Source organism: Parus major, chromosome 3 (genome assembly GCF_001522545.3).
Source record: "Parus major isolate Abel chromosome 3, Parus_major1.1, whole genome shotgun sequence".
Taxonomy (NCBI): domain Eukaryota; kingdom Metazoa; phylum Chordata; class Aves; order Passeriformes; family Paridae; genus Parus; species Parus major.
The window spans coordinates 22,023,331-22,048,208 of record NC_031770.1 but is presented as its reverse complement, the minus strand read 5'-3'; the positions used below and the strand labels follow the sequence as shown (position 1 = coordinate 22,048,208).

The 24,878-nt window shown below is 39.3% G+C and overlaps 1 protein-coding gene across 1 annotated transcript in view; it reads right to left on the bottom strand.

Moving 5' to 3' along the window:
• Window positions 1-24,878, bottom strand: part of KCNH1 (potassium voltage-gated channel subfamily H member 1) — a 168,377-nt gene that overhangs the window by 127,447 nt on the left and 16,052 nt on the right. Inside the window, exons 4-6 of the mRNA XM_015620428.3 lie at window positions 22,901-23,019; window positions 14,716-15,108; window positions 1,705-2,134 (exon numbers count right to left, since the gene is read on the bottom strand). Of these exons, the coding sequence (XP_015475914.2) occupies window positions 1,705-2,134; window positions 14,716-15,108; window positions 22,901-23,019 (942 nt within the window). The remainder of the gene's footprint in view (window positions 1-1,704; window positions 2,135-14,715; window positions 15,109-22,900; window positions 23,020-24,878) is intronic.

The following is a 24,878-nucleotide window of genomic DNA, read 5'->3' as shown; positions in this document are numbered from 1 at the left end:
CAGCCCATGCAAGAAAGGTGGGGTTTGAAAACATTTTCACATGTTCACCTTCACCACTTCCAGAAAAGTTAGTTTCTTTGAGAAATAAAGATAAGGTAAAATTTCAAAGGTGATCTTGCTAATGAAATTGTGACTGTAAGCTTAGCTGGCCACAGCATTGTTTAAGCCACTAGTCTTTTGACACAGCACTTATTGCTATTCAAATGAGCAGAGAATAAAACACACAAAAAGAAAGGTTATCAATTTCTTTCTGATCATCTAAATCAACATTATTTTTGCATAAATTCAGTTTCTCTCTGCCACACTGTCATATGAAGAGTTTGGAACAGGTGCAAGTCCAAAATAACCCCATGTACATTCATGACTTTTTGAAGGCCATGCTTAATCATTATTCGTAGTACTAAATAATAATAATACTGATTAATACTAGCTATTCTTGTTCCAGCTAGTATGGTCATAACAATAAGCCAAAGATCAGGATATATCCAATCAAACTGTCACCTTCATCAGGAAATATGTTTGGAAGCCTGTTTTGTCCTACACCACTACATTGTCTAATGCACCTTCTCATGAGAAAACTGCAAAATTTTATCCATGTTTTATAAAAGTTTCCCTTCTCCTACAGGGTGTTTTATTAGGATGATGGGACTCTTGGCAGTGGAAAAAGCTAGAAGAACAGAATTGACAATTTTTATAGCTAAAATATCCCAACCCTGTGTGATCAACAATGCTTCTCTTGATAGTTTTTCTCACAAACCTTCAGCAGGCTTAGCACTGCACACCTAATCTCAGTCTGTGACTTCAGTGTTGCTGTAAAAGGACACTTCAGAATCAAAGTTTCACATTTCTACAACAGGCACTGTGCTGCTAATTGACTTTCATTATGTATTTGTTTTTAATTTTCTGCTTTTCAAGTATTGACCTTCTCCTCTGGATGCAATATTACCATACAGAAGCTTCTATCTTTCTCCATACAATGAAATGTTTTCCCACAGACAAAGAAGATATTTCTTTTTCTTATTTTGGTTCAAGCTCCACCCTCATCTAGAAAACAATGACCTTATTTAACAGTGGCCACCATGTGGTTCTTAACTCCAAGTAGCTCTCCAGGCCCTTTGAATGGGGATTCTGCACTGAAATGACAACATGGCCAAAAGCTGGACAGCTTGGCAACATGCATCCTCTCTAACAAGGATGTCTGAGCCAGAGGTGCCCAAGGACAACATCACCCCCCTTGCTTCAGGATATGTCTGTTGCTCAGCCCATGGCAGAGTATGTGGTTCCTAAAGAGTCCCAGTTCTCTCTCTCTTAGATGATGCTCCCAGCCCTCCTCCCACACTCTGACCCACTTATCAAATGTATACAGCTCTCTGACATGAAAAGAGTTTGCCACATACTAAAATGGAGGCAAAAAGGTGCATTAATTCTTAACAGTTCAGGCTTTAAGCATTTCATGGTTTACTTACAAGAGCATACTGAGAGGATATGGACAGAATCCAAAATGACTGAATTTTGTCACAACAATACTCCTATTTGTTATTTAAACCTAACCGGTAAGGAAGTGTGTAATACTCATATTGCCACCAAAATTATTTTTAGCTGCATCACATTTCCCAGGATTCCAGATGTACTCAGGAAATCAGCATTCATGATATGCAGCTATTTGGTGTTGCGTATGAGAAAGACAGAATCTCTAATACTTACAGCCAATCATCATCATAGCCACAGCAAAGATCTTCTCCCCATCTGTCGTCGGAGCGATGTTCCCAAATCCCACACTGGTGAGGCTGGTCATTGTAAAATACAGCGAGGAGATGTAGACCGAATCTTTGCTTGGCCCGCCTTCCCACTTCCCAAAGCCTGAGGTGTTGAAGCGGTAGGGGGTTCCTATGGACTCTCCCAGCTGGTAGAGCCAGCTCTCGGTGCGGATGGTGTTGGTGTCCTCGTCGATGACCTCGTAGTCGCCGATGCTGTACCAGATGCAGGCCAGCCAGTGCGCCGCCAGCCCGAACACGCACACCAGCAGCACCAGCACCGCCGCCCCGTACTCGATGTAGTGGTCCAGCTTCCGAGCCACGCGGCCCAGCCGGAGCAGCCTGACCACTTTGAGGGAACTGAAGAGGCTACTGATGCCCTGGAAGGATAAAGCACAGCGGGCATTAGAACTTCATGTGAAAGCAACAATATTCATAACTGAATCTTCCAGAGAAACAAGGTGATCTGTAAAAAACCAGATAGTCACCAGCAAACAGAGAAACTCAAACACAAAAAGCTTAGTGACCCTTTCCAGGAATGAATACATGCACTCTTGCCTTCATCCACTACCATTTTGTGGGTTGCACTCTGAACTCCCTTTTCAGATTATTTGAATAGGTCTACAAACTACTTTGTAACTACTTCAGACAGGTTGTCTATTGCATATCCAGTGTGAATTCTTACGCAACACGTCATATGTAAAGTCTCAGATATAACACTATATTTATCATAGTTTGGTATATTTTTAACATATATTTAGCAATATTTAGCTCAGACATATCAGAAAGACAAATAAGGAAGACCAAAAAATACTGGAAGTACCTGGCAATTTGTAGTTTTCCTATTTCCTACAATGCATTTCCTATGACTTCACTTTCCAATACAAATTCATGCACTATCAGTCCTCTGACATTTCTCATATGAACCACACAAAGATTAAATATTTCAAATATCCCACTAATCCCCAAATTACATCCTTTTTATGACAGCTTTGATATCAATGCAGTATTTCTGTACTGAAAATAATACGGCTCCCATAAAACAGAATTAAGACAGCATGCAGGATTTTGTATTGTTAACTTTTATACAGATTTGCACAAGAAGCCAAATATAAAAATTCAAACCCATCTGAATAGCCTATCATGAAAATCCTTCCCTTTTTTTCCCTACTTCCTCTTACCATGGCTGTTTCATACATAGAAGTCTGATTAAAATTTAAGCAGACTGGTTTAATGAGTATTTCTGGAAATGCATAATTGCATACTTCTGGTCACCAGCTTTTACTGGAAGTTTGTTTATTCCTGCATAAATACAACTGCCTCAGTATCTTAGGCTGCTTCAATGCACTAGAAAAGATGTTTTATTAAATAATTACATAAAGTATATTGACTCATGTTCCCCAGGACTGCAGCAATATATTTTCCCTTTATTTCACAAATTTGTCATGATTACATTGACTCATTTTCAGAGGCAGATGTAATTTGTTACCTGGGAACACACTATCAATTTCTATTAAGTATCTGGACAAGATCTAATGCAACCAGGGGGTGGGGAATAAAAAAAGAGAGAGAGAGAGAAAAAAAAAAAGATAAAAAAGCAGCCTTCCTTAAAATCAGAAATATTTGCAGAAATCTAGAAGGGAGCAAGTGAACTATTCTCTTCAAGAATACATATGCCAAACTTTACAAGTCACTGATACAAAAATTTCTACACAAAGTAAGTAAATTTTCATTTCCCATTCACTCCATACCCAGATCTGTTTTGTAACTACTGGAGCAAAGCCTCAATGGAAATTCTGAAAATATGACACAAAAGGCCTTAATTTATAGGGGAAGGAAAGCAGGTATTTCTGAACACTCAGTATGGAGAGGAAAAGCAAAGTGGAAAATGCAAAAAACTATAACCACATTTTAGAATTGGATTTGCAAGTCCTGGACTGACAGGTGCATTTGGTCTCTGCATTCTAAATATCCTGACATTACCAGACAGCCTTCTTGCCTTTTCCCTCAGGACCAATTCCCATTTCTCCCTTTTCTCTTTACAAACCTCAGCAGTGAAACACTAATTTTTTTTACATTTTGAGAGGTCTCCAGCAATTGTGCTCTTTTAGCTTCAGTCTCAAAACCAAGCCCTTTAATCACACAGTACTTCAAAATCTCCATCCCAACATCTGAGAAAACTGTTATATTTTTGTTGAAAAGCAGTGGTGCAAAACCTGTTCCTCAAATTAAACATATCCCTGCAATTAAAAAAAAAAAAACAAACAAAAACAACTAAAAATGCTGTTTGTCAGCAACAGTCTTACCAAAGCCAAAAAATAATATTGGTTTAGGAAGGACTTGATCACTTAGAATTTGGTTAATTCTTAATTAAAAATTAGCAATTTAAAAGATTCAAGGATTAGAAATACTTGGGGAAAGGAAAGAATCACTGAAAAGGAGTTCAAGAAATTTGGTATGAAAAATGGGAATACAAATTAAAATACATTAAATCAGATTTTAAAAGTCTTTTGACAAATGTCCTCTTATCCTAATTTCCCTTGTGAAATTCACTAAAAGAAATTTTATTTAAAAAAATTAAATGGGATTGAACTGCATTATGTGGGAGAAACTGATTCTGTCAAATTCTGAGCAGAGATAGAGAGAGTTAGGCTGTTTACACACTAAGAACTTAACTATTTACAGAAAATATATACTTGATTTGGTTGCACTGGAAGGACAGACTTAATATTCAAATTACTCCTTATACTTACCTGACTGCATTGTCAATGAGATTCTAAAATGAATGAGCTCTATTAAAAAAAAAAAAAATTATTTTTCTTTCAGTGTTAACAGTGTTCTCTGTTTGATTTCCTCAAAGGAAAGGATTTGTCTATCCTGAATGGATCAATATCAAGAGCAAGAACTGCACAGGGAAATGATTCTGCATATAACTCTTAAAAATTTCTAAGTGGAAGAATTTCAAATGGTTACAAACAACAGAAACTTAATAAACTTTCACAGATGATAAAGTAGAGAAAAAAAATCAGATAGTCCTGCAATACTTTAAATCAGTACATTTTGGCACTAGATTTAGCAAGTTATATTTTAATGCTCACTGGAATAGATCTGCTGGATTGAAAAATTGACAATTTTAGATTACCACTTTCCAAAATAGAACTGTACTTTTATGTTATTGTCCATTTTAATGCTCTTATCAGTGCAGATTATTTTTATGCTTTTATCGTACAGATGGCTCGATGATGTCACGCAAAGGAGCCTGAACTCAATTTATTTTTCTTGATGTGTGTCCCACCCTCTTGGTCTGCTGCTCCTGCCAGTTTTGAGAGGCAGAAGAAGCAACACCCAGAGATTCTTCTGCCCAAAGGAAATAGAAAATCCTCAGTTCGTAAAGAGCTAGAAATGGCACTGCGGGTCCCAAGCAGGCATCCCCAGGTGCTGTGCCCTAAAGGGTCACCATAAGGAATATCTATGTGGCAGCCAGGGAAAGGACAAGACTAAGTAATACTCCATGCAATTCTACCTGTGTCTGATTTACCCCAACACAGTTGCAACTACTAGTACTCTATCCAACAGAAAACATCCTTGAGGCTATGCAAAAAATGAAAAAAAAAAAAAAACAAAACAGAAAAACAAAACCAAAACAAACCACAAACCCAAAAACCCCACCAAAAAAAAATAATAAAAAAAACCTGTTATATGGCCAGAATAGGCACACAGTACATTTTTACTATATTTTTCTACAGAGACAACTTGGATGCAATGCTCACTTCAATATGCAGTGCTTGGTCGAGTATGTCAGAAAATACTGATTTTCACACACACTTATATTACAAATGTTTTGAAGCAACTGAATGAAACTAAAAAAATTCTACTGCTGATTCCTGTATATAGATGTTGATAAATATTTCATAGGTTGGCAGGTTTACTTTCATTGCCAGTGATGGCTGCTGCATAAAGAAGGAAGAAAGTGTAGCCAGTCTCTTCCAAACCAAAGGGCAAGCTCAAGGCACTGAGACACTGCAGAAATAATTCCATAGCCACTGACTGAGCAGAGCTGAATGACAAAAGCCCTTAAAATAACCATAAACGCAACCACTTCCCCTCCCTCACCTTTTACACATTCATTGCAGAGAAGAACTGCACCCCAAAAACCAGAAAAACAGACCAGCCTCAGTCACAGGGGAAAGCAGTGCCTGTATTTTATATTCAAAGAAAATGATTCATAAGTTTGTCCATTAAATACTGCCAAAAGTAAATTTCCATGTATAATTTGTCATTAATTAGACCTCCTCACCATATACTCTGCACATTTACACAGGTTTCCTTCTGTGTTTCCTTGCTTTCTGCAAGATCTAATCTACTGTGAGTGCATCCCTTGTCTTACACTGGTACCCCAGCCATGTAAGCAGCCTTTTTTCCAAATACAGGAGGCAGGATAGCCATGTTTTGGCTCTACCTCTCAATCAGACAGCTTAGGATTTATGCTATTACTTCCACACCCAGAAAAAGAGACAGAGGCACTGTGAAAACACAAGAGCTGTAAGCAAAGCAATTATTGTTACTTGTGTCATTGTGGTCCCCAAGAACAGTAACAGTGGACACTACAGTCATAGATGCTGTACAGACAAAAACAGTTTCTGCTGTTCATTTGCCATGCAAAATTCAGTTCAATTCAATTTATTGAATAATAAAAGTCCACCTAGGAAAAAATCAAAATACTAATTGTTTAAAGAACAGCCATAAAAAGTAGCTGAGGCCACCCCACCTGCCCCCCCAAAGAAAACATGAGAAATAATTAATTTTCCATTCCAAACAAGAAGTAGCATGAACAACTGCAGAAAATAACTAAAATGCTACATTAACCCCACTTCCTATAGCTTTGGTAGCACAAGTACTTTAGCAATAGATCCAATATACACAACAGCATTCACTTTTTAGGCCATTATTCACATTCTACATGTACAGAAAGAAAATGCACTTAACCCAAGTGTTAAGATTTTTTTCTAGGCTCAAAGGAAGAATACTTTACTTCCTACTTACTACCTATTTTTAAAAAGAGAAATATTCAGTATTGGCACAAATATTTCCTAAGTTTTTCCAGCACTTTGCTCTCATGTGGAACTGCTAAAGTTCAGACTTCATCTCAATTAAAAGGAGATGCAGGAGACTAAAAGCTAACCATTAAAAGAAAGAGAATGAAACAGACAAAAAAAAATAAATTATTTATTCCAAAAGGGGAGGCAATGAACCAAATTTATCACTACTGTGAGGCAAGAGCCACAGAAAGCCCTGCCTTCTTTCTTGACACTTTATTTGAAGTCAGCCATGCCACAGCCCGGCTCTGCCTATCTGCAGTAACCTGGCAGCCCTGTCAGGTCATCATTAGGACTACACATTTCCGTCATTTGTCTCCTCTGATTTTCTTAATTAGGTCTGAGAACATGACCTTTCCTACAGATTGCCACATTTAGCAACCAAGAGATGAGATAGTGTTGCGTGCACAGGTCAAAATCAATATCTAAGCCCTCTGGATACTGCTGTGGTTTTCAGCACTGAAGAAAACAGATCTCTGGACTCCTGAAACTCATTTTAGTCAGACATCTGTGAGCTTGGTTAGAACTGGGGGAGAAACAGCAATAATTAATGTATAAGAGCACAGGGTGGGGAAGAGATGGGAAGGCTGATTTTTCATTTGTAAAACTATGTCCATGCTTGCCTTACATGCATACATGCACACTCAGGAAAAAAAAACCCAAAACAACTAAACCAGGAGACAAACTCTATTTTCCTTTTACATTGAGAGGAAGAACAAGAATAAAGATAACACAAGTAACCTAAAGAAATCCTACTTTCTGTGGCAACAAATAAAAAATTAACCCAAACAGACAACAATCTGTTTCCCAATGCTTCTGATTCAAAGCAACAGCCAGTTCCAGAAGCTTTTTACTTATCTCAAAGGAGCAAAACACACAAATAAGATTTAGTGTTACTGGCATCTAATACCTCTCCATCTTTCCAATTCTAATTCCATCCCTAATATGAAATAGACTAACAGAGCAACCACTTAGCTACTCAAACAAATACCCTTTGTCACCTCATCTGACTTTCTGCCTCAGATCAATACAAGTGTGCTGAATGGGGGGAGAAGAGGAGAGCAACTGATGCCCATCTCTGGAACATACACAGTGTAAGTTTCGCTCTAACAGCAGCTTTTTGAAATAATTCAGAATCTGATATTCAATTAGCTCTCCTTTTTGGACAAAGACTATCACCATACATTACTACTGAAAACATAATTCAGTGTTTTAATTCTTTTAGCCCGATACAGTTTGAATAGCTTATGCAGACTACCATTCTCTCTTTAACAGAATGATAGATCATGTCAGAGCTTTCAAAGCTACAAAGAAGTAGCCCTGAATCCAATAATACCCTTACTTATCTGTGACTTAGAAGAAAGACTCATCTGAACATTTGGAGTGCAGAAGAAGAGGAGTCAATTGGCATCTTAACAACCTCAGTAGCACCTACAGAGCAGGTCAACACCGCACAGGGACACAGCAACACATCCTGCTCTGGAATTCTCTTCTGGTAGGGGCTATATCCATCAGCACATCTCTGAACCACAAGGTGTATGAGCCTGGGTAAGACCAGGGAAGGTAGCAGAATTAAATTAAACTCAACACGTGAAGCAGGGTTACAGCATAGGAGAGAATTTAACCTTGAATGTCTTCCAAGGCATGAGAGCTCTGCAGTGCCTTTATACATAAACACAATTTGGAAAACTGAGGATCTGGAGGGAAAAGACAGCCTGCCCCTTCACAGGGTAACATAAAAACCGCATGCGATGGGTAGTACGGAGGTTGGGTTTTTAAGGAAGAAAGATAGAAAAACTCAGATTGGAAAAAAAAAAAGAAAATTGTGGGGCAGGGGGTGGGGTGGTGGTGAGATGTGGAACAAAGCAGACAGAGAAGAGACACCTTCACTTGATTCCCCAACAGACTCTGAACAGCAACTGCTTCTTTTGCCTAGCTGGTTTATATCCTGGCTGTGCACTTTACCCCAGGAATCTGCTTTATACCATTTGCATTTTCCCAAAATACTCCTTCCACCTACCTGTCTGCTAAGGAATCATTCCTGCCTGGCGTAGCCCCCTGGGGCCATGCTGCAGAGCAGAGGCACTTACAGAAGTCAGACAAGCAGCCCTCCTCCTCCACCACTGCTTTTCCTTTCCACTGCATTCCCCTTCCTCCACCGTTCAAGGCCACCAAGCTCCTTCTAAAGCTCCAAATACCACCTAGGAGCCACACCAAGGACCCTCCTAGCCATGCTCCAAGGGTCTCTGGCAGGTTACAGCCCCCAGCACACACCTCCCTCCCATGGGCTTTGTCCTGTTTCTCAGGGGCTTCTCTGACAGGGACACCCAACCAAGTAGCCCTCCTTCACTATCACACCCCCAGTCCAAGGCCCATGTCCCACCTGGGCACAATAACCCAATTGCTTGATCCTTCCCCAGAAGCCCCAGTAGGTGTCACCCAGTCCTCAGGGTCTCACTTATCCCTCCTCGGCTACTTTCATCTCATCCAAGAACCACAATTTGCCAACATTTCCTCTATGCCTGGATCACACTCCATGATACACAGCTGGGGTTTTTTTGTTACAGACATTACATAAAAAGTAGGTTATGACTACTTTAAAATTTCAATTAGCCACAGAAAATTATTCATTCATTACTAGATTTAGCAATAGACTGACATGCAAAATGCAGCACTGCCTTATTGACAGATTCAAACGAGTGGTGAACTACTGTTTCAAGCAGATTTCATATTACTCAGCTGTTTACAGTTTAAGAATACTTTAAAAATTGTATTTTCCAGTTTGCAAAATTCATCTAACCCAAAATCTTTCTTTATAGGTCCCAGCTTATTCCATAAAACTGTAAATATGATAATTTATTCCTTGCCCCTTATTGCATGCAGTGGTAAAAATAAAGGGAAGTTGCATGCTTTCCAGTGTAGCTACTTCAGTAATTCCTAGATAGCTAATTTGTATTAGCATGAGAGATTATTCCACTAACAAGGTTTAAATTAATCTATTGCAAAAGGACTGCCTCAGAGAGTTGCCAACAATTTGACCAGCAACACATTCATTTTTTCCTCTCTCAACTCACTGTTTACGTTCCAGCTACACCACACTTAGCACTAATTATCTTCATTTACTTCTATTATTCTGTATTGTATTTTTTTCTAGGACTTTTTTTTTATCATCATAAATTTTGGCCTTTCAAAGCTGTACATCTTCTTTGCCTACATGCTAGCTTCTCTCCATTCATTCATTTAAGTGAGCACTAGATCATTTTCTATTGAATACATCTTTCCTGATGATCTTTTACTATGCATTTATTTATCTTCTACCTCTATTCTAACTAATAGGGAGTGATACATGGTTCTCAATTTGGCATCAGCCAACAATTGATCACAGCGCTCTGCTCAAACACATATAGCAATTACTACGACAAACTCCCTATTTCAGAGATTTATATGGTGGTGACATGACTGGATTCCACTCCTACCATGAGATTTCACAACAGCATCACATGTAATAAGTCAAATTTTTTCCGATATAAATTATATCTTATGGCATTATGGACGAAAACCACAGTATAAAATTGCTCAAGCTGACACTGCAAAAATATGCTTTGGAATTCAAAGTCTTAAATTGCACTGTTCTTGGCAAAAATTGTGGAATTTTCTTCAAGCCTGGTTTTTGTTAAATTTACTGATTGATGTCTGAACACAAAAAGATAACATTATCCCCCCAAAGTAGGTGGCATTTCCTTAAGTGAGGAATAATACTAATTACTGTAAAGAATTACTGACAAATGTTATTTTGATCATTCGAATTTGAAAGAGACTAGCACCACATGTTTCAAGGGCTGTTTAAATTTTAGACCAATATTTTCTTTTCTTACTCAGACTAAATTACAGCATGATGTATTCTTTTAACAATAGAAAGTTCAAGCCTAGCATTAAGTTGATTCATCAATCAGTGATATATTTTCTTCTGTTGAAATTCTGTCAGGTCAAGAAAATAATTAGTATTTAACTGCATAATTCGTTTCCCATATATAAAAGCCAGGAGAAACATCCATGACTTTACTTTCATTTGGGTAACAACAGAAATTTCTCTACAGCTATTCATTTCTTCATTTGTTGAATTCTGCTCATGTCTGAATATGAAATGCTGTACTGTCTCTTTGAGCACAGCACTTGAGATCAGTCTCTTATATAATTATATAGCCTTGAACAAAGACATTAATGTTTTTTCTTTCCTCTTCCATCTGTAGAATGTGGCTATTCATACTTAAGTGCCTCTTGAATTAATTGTAGTTATTAATAGTTGTATTGATTAATAGTTAATGAATTCAAATTATTTTTATGGACAAAAATATTCTCAACCATGCAGAGAGGAAACTGGAATTTTGATTATATTGAAAAATGTGAATTGAAAATATACTAATGTTCCAAACTGCAACAAACCCAAAGAATTCTGAAATTGTCTGAAAACCACAGAAGTCACACTCAATTTTGTTTCAAGAAAATATTTTCTTTTACATCTTATAATGGAATAATGAAGTAAATTGCAAAACAAAAAGTTTCTTCAAAATAAAAAAAAATAAAAAAATTGATACCACATTTTTTTCAATTGAGTATCTGCTTTCCAAAAATATTGATCAACTTTCATCTATTACAATTGGTGGATCATTTTAAAGATGATAAAATTGTTTTATTATTAATCTAGAGATAAGTCATGGGACAGTCCCAAAACTTCCCAGAGGGGAAAAAAAACCCTCAATATCCTACTATACAATTTTTTACTTATTCAGTGCTGTAGGTCCTGTGTCCATTGTAAATCAATTAGTCTCCATCACAGTAATTACAGCATTCTTAAGAACAAATTGACTTGTCAAGTTAGCTCCTCCATGACATTCTCAGAGTCTTCAGTGCCTTTTTCTTTTCAAACCAAGAATGACAGCAGACAGAAAAATAAGTACCTGGCCCTGTTCCCCTTCATTTTAGGGACTGCAGCAAAGACTGGTTTCTATTTCCTCCTGTTTACAATCATATATGGAAAACATCAGACCAGGAAAATAGTAATTCATATTCCTCATTTCATTTTATCACTGCTGTTGACACTGGGTATCATTTAATCTCTGGCCATTTTTTAAAGAATACTCTCATTAGGACTTCCAAACAACAACAACACAAAATTCCTGCAGCAGCCATGGCCAGCGAGCAACTCCAGTGCCATGGCTTCAAGGGAATTCCCTCTAGCAAAATTAAAGTATCACACAGGTAACAGTTCATTTTGGTTATTTGCATGTTGAGCAGGGCAGCCTGGCACCTGATTTAATCCAGCTGTGAAGTTATATGGTATATAATCCATGGTAAGAGAGAGCTAAATTTAAACCAGCAGGAAAGGAAGGGAGCTGACCCACAAGGGAACGCACTACAAAACAGAAAAAAAGATAAAAGGCAAAGATTTTCTGCTTTCACAATTCCTTGAATGTGGCTTTTATTTTTTTTTTTTTTCTTCTTTAATAAAAGGTTATCTTTCCCTCTACAGGCAGTTTTTGAAACAGTGATTAGCATATACTGTCCCAAACCCCCTCCTGATATGCTCTGTGTTATTCTGCTGGTGCTGCTGGCAAAACCCCTGAGGTCCCATAAACCAGCCTATGAGCCCTCAGCAGAAGCATGGCAATTTACACCACTGGAAACTCTGCTCTAAGGGTTCTACAATGATTTAGACCAGCCAAATGTCAGAACCCACTATGGGAAATGCAGATGAACAGTCTTGAAAAGACAGCATCAATAAAAATCTTGATTTTTTTTTTTTTCCTTGGGCACAGTAGTAGAATAACTAAAACTAATATTGTTATACTGATTAAGGAGACTGTTGAAGAGCCAGGGGAAAACTGAAGTACCAATCAGCTTCTCATTGCTACAAGGCAACACTGAGGTGGACAACCTGCAGAAATGCAAACTCACACAAGAATTTCTCTGCAGAATTGCTACCATGAGTCCAAAATCATCTGTGCTGAGTTCAAGGGCTGTCATAGCCACTGGTACAGACATTTTCCTCAGCGATGTTCTCTAAGTCACATCACCAGTCCAAAGTCAAAAAATGTTCCTTTACCAAAATCTTCACCAAGTTGCTTCTATCTGCCGTGGGTGTGAAAAGCTTCCTTCACAGTCTGTTGTTTCTTGGTTTGGTTTTTTTTGGTTTTTTTTTTTGTGTCTTGCTTTGTTTATTTTTAAATTTTATTTATTATTTTTACTCTTTCTGTCTAAATGTCAGATACTGACATATGGCCACTCCTTCCATTGCTCTATCAGTGTCACAGCAAAGTAAGATGTGAAAGCCCTGCAGAATAATCTTATTCACATAAGAATAAGACAAACAAATACTTTCATATGACAAACAAATGCTTAAGGACAGGTCTCACAAGGCTTTTTTGATTGATCTAATTTGTGTTATTTCAGTCTGTAGTTTGACATAAAACAAAAACTTTTCTAGGGAATTAAATATCAAATAGCATCACATTTTTTCCACTGCATTTAATAGTTTTCATACCTGTCCTCAAGTTATTGAGAAAACAGCTTTAAATTTTATAAAAAATAGTGTCTCATTTTTAAAAAAGTAATGGGGTTTGGGTTTGCCTATATTTCACTTGGCATACCTTTCTTCTGCTAGCTAGGTTGTCCTTTGTATCATGGGAATATTTTAAAGGAAGTCATAAAATTTAAATTTTATAGGCTAAAATTTTAATACGAAGCCCTGATGAGGTAATTATGTAAATCTCTCTCCTTCTCTGGAGGTATTCAAACCCACCTGGGTATGATCCTGTGCAACTTGCTCTGGGTGAGTCTGCTTTAGCAGCTGGGTTGGACTAGATGATCTCCAGAGATCCCTTTCCAGCCCAGCCATTCTGTGATCTGTATCTTACAGTTTTAGCATGTGTCACAAACTCAGACACATAACTGATCATTTTTATAGCATGTAACCAGAAAGCAGACTGCTAGAATCTTCTTTAAGATTTTATTAAAAATTCATTCACTCTCTGAACTGTTTAGGCATAGAACTTTAATGTATTTACCTTAGGAATATTTTCTTGGCAGACTGATCCAAAAAAAAACCAAGCAGCTAAAAAATACTAGTTTTCTGGATTTAAGTGTCTAAATGTTAGTTCTTTTGCTGGACTGTGATCTATTCCCAGAGAAATGAAGAACTAAGGAAGAATCTACATTTCCAGATGTCTCCCTACCCTTTCATTTAATTATGAAATTATCAAACAAGCACCTTCAATTGCTTCACCTTCTTCTAAAAATACTGTTGCAAAACAATGCTGCACAGATCACCCGGTATCCACACAGTGTTTTCTTGTGCTCTAAGACGATTCAGTGAGTCACTGCTCTTTGTCACCTGCTATAGTGTACTAAAGCAGCTAAGAAATGTGTTTTTTACTTCCCAATTGTTCCTGTGAAGAACTGGCATAAGCAGAACTACCCTGAGCGTTCAACAGTGAAAGCAAGCACAGCCTGCCCCGAGGAACTGTCCTGACACACAGTTCAAACTATTCCTGATAAGTCAGATGGAGCAGTTTTCCTCAGTGCCGTACAAAGGTGCTGCTGTCTGCCTCTACCTGTCCTCCTGAACCCTGAGAAAGCAGAAAGAAGTAAAATAAACATGGATTTTTAACACCAAAAACTACAGCAGCAATTAAAGAATGAGCCTTCTGGCTAGGACTCATAAGCAAACTTCTGTGCATGCTGTGTGTGACTACCAGAGACATATGTACAGTAATACAATAAATTTAAAAACATACATTTCTTTCTTCTCTCCCTCACCTCCCCCAACCACTGGGTAATAATTAATGGGTGAGAGTGGTTATACTGACCTCATCAACATTCTCAAATGCATTGATGACATCATATGGCAGGCAGGAGAGCAGGTCAATCACAAACCAGGTCTTCAGGTAATTCATGCGAATCAGCTTGGGGTCAGAGATCACCTCTCCTGCCGGCCCCACAAAGGTGGTATGGAAATTAAGCACAATGTCGACCAGAAAAATGACATCTACAATGCTGTCGACTACTAGCCATGCCACGTTGTTCTGTTTGGTTTTAAAGGAGACATTGTAAGGGACCAAAATAGCAGTGTAGAAGGTTAAAATCAAGATGATCCAGTCCCAGGTAGTCTTGAATACACAATAATGCAAAATTATATGTGGTGGAGTCTTTGGTGCCTCTTGTTTGTACTGTGGGAGGATTTCAGAGCCCAGCTGCAATACCTGTAGTCAGAGAGATTTAAGAGGAAAAAGAAAACATGCTTAATTTTTTCATGGTATTTTTCATGCTGTAGAGTCTCAAGCTCAGTACAACAGTTCATAAAAATCCCTATCCGTTAACTCCTTTTATCACCACCAAATGGTAAGCAAGCCAAGAAAAGTATTCTGTTACACAAATCAGCATCAGACTGGGAACAGTTGTTTCTTTGAATGCCATTAATTACTTTTTGACAATTAATCTAATGTGTGGAGTGTCCAGGACAAACAGAGAAGAGAGAACCCCTTCAGCTGTCTAGACAGACAAGATAGAAAAATGACGGGCAAGAATAGGCAGGAAGGCTGGTGCAAATGGAAATTGATGGCAAAATCAGGAGCAATACACAACTGAGTTCCAGTCCAGCAGCAAGACCACTGGACCACATTTTCTTTCAATACTGGCTATTTAACTCTTTACTACACCATGTCTGAAATAGTCTTATACTACAATCTATCATGAATGCACAGGCCTTTCTTCCTCTTCTGTGGCCTGTGCAGGTCCAAGATATCCATCATTAGCCTCAACAAACTCATTTTGGACTTCACCTTTTCAATCAGAGAAGTTCAATATCTTAACAATCTGATGGTGTGGAATCAAAGCAGAAAGATAGAATCATTAAGGTTGGAAAAGCCCCCTAAGATTGTTGAGTTCAACAATTAACTTTGTAGCACTGTGTTCCCAGCAAACCATGTCCCCAAGTGCCACATCCACACACCTTTGGAACACTCCTAGGCATGGTAATGCCACCATTCCCTGGGAAATATGTTCCAATGCTTGACAGCCCTTTCAGTGATGAAGATTTTCCTAATATCTAATCTGAATCTCCTCTGGTGCAACTTGAGGCCATTTTCTCTGGTCCTGTCATTTGTCGCCTGGAAGTTAAGATGGATCTCCCCCTTCCTACAACCTCTCTTCAGGCAGCTGTAGAGAGCAAATGGTCCCCCCTGAGCCTCTTTTTCTCCAGGCTAAACAATCCCAGCTCCCTCAACTGCTCCGCATCAAACTTGTTCTCTAAACCCTTCACTGCCTTTGTTGCCCTTCTTCGGACACGTTCCAATGCCTCAATGTCCCTCTTGCTGTAGGGGCCCCCAAACTGAGCACAGGATTTGAGGGGACCTGCCAAGGCACACTGTTGAGTTATACTGTAGTTAGGTCTGAATTCAGAAAAGCACTGCTGCACAAGATGATCTGCCAGCATGTGTTTTAAACCCTGGGCCTCAAGCTGAGAGCATGCTGACGCTGAGCACCGTTTTGCATAACTGCAGTCTCAATCAGTGTTGCCCATTTTATGTCTCTTCTCTCTCCAGTTCTGCCCACTGCTGCAAAAGCAGTCTTATCATGTATGTAATCCTTGGGAACTAAAGTTTCTTTCATGTACCTATGCATAAGAATGTGTTTATATATATGGATATACACGAGGGTGAAATCAACATCAAAAACCTGTGTCCAAATAAAGAGAAGTTAAATTTTAAAGCTAATTTTACCCTGGATGAGTTATGAATGAAAACTGAAAGGAACATGAAGGCTTGCTTGAGTGAAATGTGTTTGGCAAAGCCAAACTCACAGAACCTGTGAGAAGTATTTAGGAGCATGGCTCCTTTTTCACATTTATTTACACATAGCTCAGAGCAATAGGAAGCAGGGAAGGAAATTAAATGGCCGTTTTGCTCTGGGAAAAGATAAGACAACACAGCTAGAATAGAAGGATGTCTTCCTTTCATGCTCTTTATCTCAACTTTTTTAATGTCAGTTATTTATACATGGATTTTATCTTCAGGCTTTTCTGAGTGCCTTTTTTACTTCCTTTTTTTTTTTTTTTTGTGAACTGGTGAAATTTTTTCCAACAGTTTCAGCCAAAGGGGACAAAAGAAAAAAAAAATCAGCTACAAAAGTTCTACTTGGACAAAATAATCTCAGATTAAATTCCCTGCTGCTTTGAACCTCACATAATCACTTACTCGTGTACACAACAGGGGTCAGACACTGTCAGATCACAGTTCCTCACACATGTGTAAATGAGAACGGGAATTGCAAGCCTGCTGACTTTGAGCCCAGTATGTTCTCCTGAAGAGAATTAACATGACCTGCTCTGACAGACGTGCATGTTACCACAGAGGCATTAAGAATTTGAAAAAAAATCGATTTAAAAAAATAAGAGAACTCAGTATTTTTGTTTCACTGAGTTTCTAGAATGATAGCAAGGAGGAGAAAGGAACATTTCACCTGCAGACCCAACTAGGACTCAGATGTGCTCACTGCAGCATTACGCAGTCTATTGATCCTCACCCTGATTCATGTACGTTCTCCATACTACCAAAAAAAAAAAGGGAATTAAGCTGTGCTGTGTTGAGAGGAGCTGGAAGCAGCACAAGGCAGGTGCAGTCTCTCCTCTCTCCCTGCAGGAGGCACTGGCCAGCCCTTGCAGTCCCCAAAAGTCACGGCTGTGACTGGAAGAGGCAGAGGCTGTGTACTGAGTGTGTGCATGCTCACAGCATCATTCCCGTCACGGCTTATTTGCAGTCCCAGTGACAGATGCTGGGATGTCATTTCCCAACAAAAGCTAGCCCAAATCAATATTTCAAATATCTCCTACCCTCCCTTTTGCACATTGCAGTTGTACCTGAACCATCTAGAAAGCAATGAGTTACTCCTGGCTTTTATGAAGCTCTACAGGAGCAGCAGCTCTAACATAGGATCATCCTAAGCCTGAAATCTGCTTCACTGGGCAAGGAGAGTCCTCTGCAATACTCATTCACTGAAATAATTGATCAGCAAATTCAAGCAACTCCATCAAATTATAACATTTTTCATTTAGCAGGATTTCAGTTCTAATGCTGAGATTTTACCGGTGTGGGGAGAGGGCATCACCCTTCAAATGCTGCAGGAAAGCATAAATTGCTTCTTCTGCAATCACAGGCCTACTACAGCTTAATTTTTTTAGCCCCTGGTATTACATGAATAAGTCAAATATTTTGGTAACTATTCCAATCAGCACAGGAACCTCAACCATGAAAATCTGAAAAAAAATTTTTTTTTTCTCTTGTTAGATGGTTCTTATCTATACATACATAAGTTCTAGACTGAGAATTGTCTAATGCACTCCATTTTGGTCACTCTCTTTGTACTCCAAGAATTTGTGGAAATTTTGCATCAACAAAACTAAATTTACTGGAAAATATACTAATGTGTACCTGCATACCCAAATAGAGGAAAAGGCAAGAACAATCCCTGTTTGATAAAAAAGAAGGGACTAAATTATGGTGCCCATTATTTTGCTGTAAATAGAAAAAAAAACATCAAAATAAAGCCAGTGGAACTGCAAGGACGTAAAACTGAACAGAAAGCAGAAAAAAACCAGACTTCTAGTTCCAACTCGTTAAGACAATAAACTGCTGCTTCAGTGTTTTAAAATGTCATCACCAAACACAAAGCACTCACTCCTTACTTGTTTGAGATTCAAGGGCTACAACAGAGGAAAATAAAAGGCTTGATAATTGATTGATCTCCTTCCTCTTCTATTTAGAAAGTAAACATACTCTATCTGAATAGCTAGGGACCTTATTAGTAAGTCTTCTGAACTTCTGTTACCCCCCTGGAGTCTCTGGTGCAGCCCTAGCAATGGTTATTTAAGGAGACCAGGGGCCATGGCTTTAGTTTGTCTCCTGCAGAAGGATGCACACCAGCACTGTGGGCATGAATCCCGAATGCCCTGCAGGAGACAGGCATCGAGGAATGACACAGGGATTCCAATCACTCACCAGGTGAGGAAAGCCACCTGCAGCAAGTCTGAGGTGCCTCCAGTCCTCGTTTTGGGTAGGGTGGGGGTTACAAGTCCTAGCCTGGGCTCACTTTCACTACATGACTAACACACACCTTTGTAAAAGCACCCCATCTTGCTGGCACTGCTGGTGATGATTTCACAGCCTGAGGTGAAAGAAGGGCACTGCCCCAGATCACAGCTATCTCTTCCAGCAAAGGTAACTTGCTTTGCACACTGGCAAAAATCTCCCCATGCCTGGCACTGCCAGCCAAGAGCTCTCAAAAGCACCAAATCCTTCATTTCACTGAAGGAGGAGAAATTCACCTACAACAAAGCTTAATAATCTCAGAGAGCAAGCATTTGCCTTTATCATAGAGCACAACAAAAGAGCTCAGTACTGCACAGAAACCATGGAAGGAGGTCCACAGAGCTTAGTGCTAAAGATCAAAGTTTTGTCAGGTCACTGCACTGGAAGTTACAAGAACTCTTTTTCTCCACTTTTCATGCCAAGGGCCACACTCAGTCTGTTTCTTCACCATCCTTACACACACACAAACACACACCATCCCTGGGTCCTCTGGAGATTAAGAGCTATAAACCCCACTCTCTCTGCATCATCCAGCAAACCCAGGTCAATGCAAAGCACCCTCTGCCCTTTTCCAAGATGCTCCTGCTGCACTCCAGCCTCTAGGGAGAGTAGTGCCAACCTGAGACAGGTTTGCCAAAGCAGTCAGGTGTGGTTACACTGCTTGTGAAGCTATTTCTCCTGGAGAGGAAAAAAAGCAAACCCCAAGAGATTGATATAAAAGCTATCATGAAGAAAATGTACACAGCTATGCAAACCAATATGCTGAGCTTCCATTCATGTGCACTGGACAATTTGATTACTACAATTTTCTGAATAAATGAAATAGCTCTGGTTTTGGAAGATTTTTCACTATTATACAGTTTCATCATAGTAAAAGAAATATTTATTTCAGAAACTTATTAATGAAAGTATTATTTCAGTGACTTACTATTCATCAGATAATACAGCTGTATTATCTGCATTTATTATTTGTGGTAATGATCCATGATGCTTTAATAGCTCTCTAACGCTGGAGAATTTTATTCCAAGAGCAGAAATGCCAAATTTCATCATGGGTGTTCTTTTTTAAACATTTTTTTTAAAAAAATCCTATTTTTTTTACAAAATGGCGAATATAAGCCAAGTCAGGAGTCATAAATTGCATCAAAAGTGGTTAAAATGATTTATTTATTTTTAAGAATGTATGACTGGAGGGCAAAAGAAAAGCTAACACACAAACCCTCAGTCATTTCCAGCTTAATCTCTCCTTTTCATGTTTTCAATTGCACCTATTTGCTTCCTCTCAGTCTCCCTCCCTTTTGTTTTCCCAAGCACCCACACAGATTGCTCCCAAGTTAAGGGCTAGGTGCTAAACCTCAATATTTTGATTGGCAGTTTTAATGCCAGTTATAAGTTCCTGGTAAACAACGTTAGAAGAAAAATGGCAGAAGTTCCATTCTCAAGCAGTGCTGCTAAACACTATAATAATTTCTCTGCTTTTATTTCTCCTAACTATCATATTTATTTATTTTTTTAATTTTGACACAGTCTTGTTTGCCCAGAACTGCCTGGCAAAGGTGCAGAACACATCAGCTAAGACCATAGGTGCAGATGACAGTGAATTCATTCAGCAGTGACCAGGAAGAACCATCCCTACAATCAGCTATACTTGGCAATTAAGCAACAGAAATGCATCAGTTACTTTACAAACTCCTATTGCAAAATGTAGTCTCACAGTTACCTAACACCCTTGTGTTAATTGCATAATTAAATTGAGTAGTTTTCATATGACTGCTATTAGAGAAGTCAGGCTAAAAAAAAAAAAAATCTATGCCTACTGGCGAAAGTCAGAGACTGAAGCTTCACAGACACTCCTTGTATTACCCATGGCCTGTTAGTCTGTCACTGACACCTTTCTTAAACTGTTTCATAAACAATAGAAAATTGTAAGCTGTTGTGGCAGGCTCCAACACCTTGCTCTACTCAGGTTCTCGGATACAACAGCCTCCCTAGAAATTCAAATATATAAGTCATAAATAACTAAGAGTAATACAAATAACAGTGCAATAAACGTGGAGCCTTCTCACACAAACAAGATTGATGTGAAATGTCATAGTGAGTAGGAAAAGAAAAAGGATGAATTTTAAAATTTCAGATAGGCTACTGCAGGGATGAACTAAAAAAAAAAAGAAAAAAAATATTTGAAAGTACAACAGGGAACAGTTACAGATCCCATACACAATATTATCAAGAAACCTTTGCAGAATAAGAAGCCTGGAACCCCATATATCTTCAAATAAAGAAAAGTGGTCTTGTCTGTATGATTATCTGCACTCTTCTCTGGTGTAGTTCTATTGACTTAAATGGAATTACAGCAGAAAAAAAAAAGCTACCTAACATCACAGCTGGGGCTAATGTTCTTTGTAAAATTATGACTGCAATATTCAGTCAGCAATTAAAGAAACTCATTTCAGACATGTAAACTATACACTTGCCCTTTATTATTTGTAATGAATCAATTGGCTGTGCCAATAAGAATACTTGCAAAGACTTGTTGAGTGCATGGACTTGCAAAAAGTTTCGGTAACATGTAGTTACTGACATCCAGACTGTTGCCAAACAGAATAAACTCAGACCCTTTTCCTTACATTTTGCTGCTTACATTTTTAGCATTAAGGAAAATTCAAGGGTAGAGATCTAAAGAGAAGAAAGGATTATTTGATATGAAGCCCTGAGTAGGATTAGGAGGAAAACTATTCCAAATTCCAGGACACTAAAGCAACCTCAGGGTGGACATGTGCTAATCACATGGTGTTCCTGCAGTATGGTGTCCATGTGAATGTCTGTCCCTCCCCTCTGCTAGTATAATTCATTATATTTCTCTGCTTCCAACAGAAATTGGTTTCCCCTTCTTGAGTTCTTCTGTATTAAATACTGACTAGGTAGAATCCTGTCTGCAGGAATTTTGCCATCATACATGATAACAAGACAGGAGATTTTTAGTTTGCATAGAAACTAAGACGTATTCAACAGAACTAACAGAGTACAGTATAACTGAGTATATGGAGACCTCATGGAATCCATCGATGCCTTACACTTCCAGCTTCACAGGAAGATCAAGAATTATTGTCAAGTCACAGCTGCTGCCATGGCATTCGCAGGAGGAAGTGACACAGGACTGCCATGGTATATTGGCTGTGCTGTCATTAACACCATATCAAACCTCTCCCCAAGGTGTTTTTACATCAGGGAGACCCTGCTACTGGCCCAGGAGACAGCTACAGGAAACTCGGGGCAGTCTCTCCCCCTCGTGGCGAAAGCCCTCAAACCCAAAGTGCTTTGAGGGGCCTTCTCTGCCTGGAGCTTATCTCAAAACTTCGAGAGGCTACTTAAATCACAAGGTTTCATTTTCCCCTCATCTGTCTGCAGTGTTGCTTGCAGCACCTTACAATTGCTCTGTCCATAAAAGCGGTAACTTAAACATAGGTTTTAACCAGTTGGTAATGCAGGGTTGGGATCCCACTGAAAAGTAAGTAGACATAAATTAATTCAGAGAATAACCATGTCATGGATTCTCCAGGATTTTCTTGTGTACTGGACCGGGTTTTTGTCACCTCAGTTTTGCAGAAGTAGATAGTCCAAGATCCTACTTTTATTAAGATGCTCAGAAGAATGGAAACTAAGCAAGAAAGTATTATTTTAGTAACACCTCTCTAAGACTTTGCTAAGATATGGAACACAACACTGCAATTAGGTTACATGAAGTCTTTGGGACACCTCTTTTCTTTCTGCTGTCACAGGACACATTTCACAGCACATGTACCAGATTCCCAGGTTAGGGAGGACCGACAGTTCTTGGCTTGTGCAGGGACGACATACCCGCAAAGGCTAAAAACATTCTTTATAGCCTACTGGGGAAAGAAAAAATTACCTCAGCAAGTCTTGAGTGCTTGTGAACGTTCTCTCCTTTCTGCACGCTGGGAGCAAGCTGCTGCAGCACTCCTCGGCTGCTTGTGAGGGCACGGGTCAAGCGGGCAAACTTCCCCCAACCTTGAGAAAACATGCAAGACGTTACCAAAAAAAACAAAAACACATTACCAAAAAAAGCTGCAAGTGTACCTCATAAAACCTCTTACAGCTAAAGGGAGCAAAAGATGTTAAAACATCTGTTTTAATACTGACCAGAAGGGAGTATAATTTAACCAAGTACCAGACAAAAGTAAGTCAGAAAATACGTGTCAGCATGGTACAGTAATAAAACCCATGACTGCTGTGACTTTGTATTCAATGAGTCTACAGAAGTACTGCTACATGAACTGCATATTTTGCAAGGATAAATGTCCAGTATACAATAATCTCATATTAAATCTAATGATCAGATTTGGATCTCACAGCACTGCAGAAGACACTCCAGACTAATCAAGATGTAAGGCTACAGTCATGCACAATGAAAATTAGAGTTGTCTGTAACAGAAGTGAATCTGGCCTCAGATGCATCAAGCATAGATTTGGAATAAGCAGAGAAATATACATAAGATAATAAAAAGCAGAGCAGAAAAAAAAAAACAAAATCATTAATTTTACTCTCTCTAAACAAAAGGGAGAACATACTAATAGATTTTCTCAAACTCGAATTAAACATTTAGCAGCTTCTGGCAGAGAAGTCATACGCTGAATTTTAATTCTGAATATTTTTTACAGTGATTTCAAATACCCCTCAAAATAGAAGACCTTCAATGGCAGTCATGAGAGCTAGCTACAACTATAATCTTTATGAGCAGTACTTTGCCATAACAGAAAGGCAGAGTATACATCTGGATATTTTTGGTATACTGAAAGTATCAGTTTGTTTAGTCCCAATCTTGAAGAATGCTAGCACCACCTGGGAGCTCTTGAGCTCCTGCTCCTCATCTCCTACTCCAACTAAGGATGCTCAGCACTTTGAAGATTCAGTTTATAGTGAGAACCTGGTTCTGGAAAACGTTGCCTACACAGCTTTCTTGCAGACCCCTTTTAGGTACTGGAAGGTGCTATAAGGTGTCCTTGGAGTCTTCTCCTCTCCAGCCTGAGCACCCACAACTCTCCCAGCCTGTCTGCACAGCAGAGGCGCTCCAGCCCCCTGAGCATCTTTGTAGCCCTCTTCTGAACTTGCTCAACGGGTCCTTGTTACACTGGGGACTCGGAGCTGAGTGCGGTACTCCAGGTGTGGTCACATAAGATCGGAGTAGAGGGGGACAATCATCCTCCTTGACCTGCTGGCCACGCTGCTTTTGATATATCCCAGGATACAGATAGCTTTATGAGCTCCAAGTGCATCTCGCCCAGTCACGTCCAGCCTCTCTCCCGAGCCGGGCGCAGGACTTGGCAGGGGGATGGATGTGCTCCAAGGGGGACCGCCCCTCTCCGGCCCCGGCGGGAGCGGCTGCGGGACGGGCGCTCCGGCGCTGGCCGCGGTGCTGAAGCGGAACGAACCGGGCTTGATCGCAAACGTCAGCGCCGGCGGGAAACAGAGCAGATCACGGAGTTCCAGCTTCACCCGGGAACTCGAAACCTGCCTCCCTTACCACACGCAAAATGTTTCTAATGACAGATAACACAGACAGCTCCTTTTACTAACTCAAACGGGATTGATGGGGAGGGTATTCTCCGGGAAGATTCGAAATTTGGTTCAAAACCTGAGGACAAACTTTCAGTGTGCATTTTCTTCCAAACACTGTTCTAAGATTTGGGCTATTCGGACATACGCAGAGGGAGGATGAAAAGAAAGCATCTCACTTGAGCTTTCTTGCACAAAAGCACTTCCAGACAACTCTGTGGCATGAGTTGTGGCTATGAATGCTGAGCACCTTCAGGTGCCCCCCTTCTTCCCGAGTCATCTCCTTTTGAAAGACACATCTTAACCCATTCCT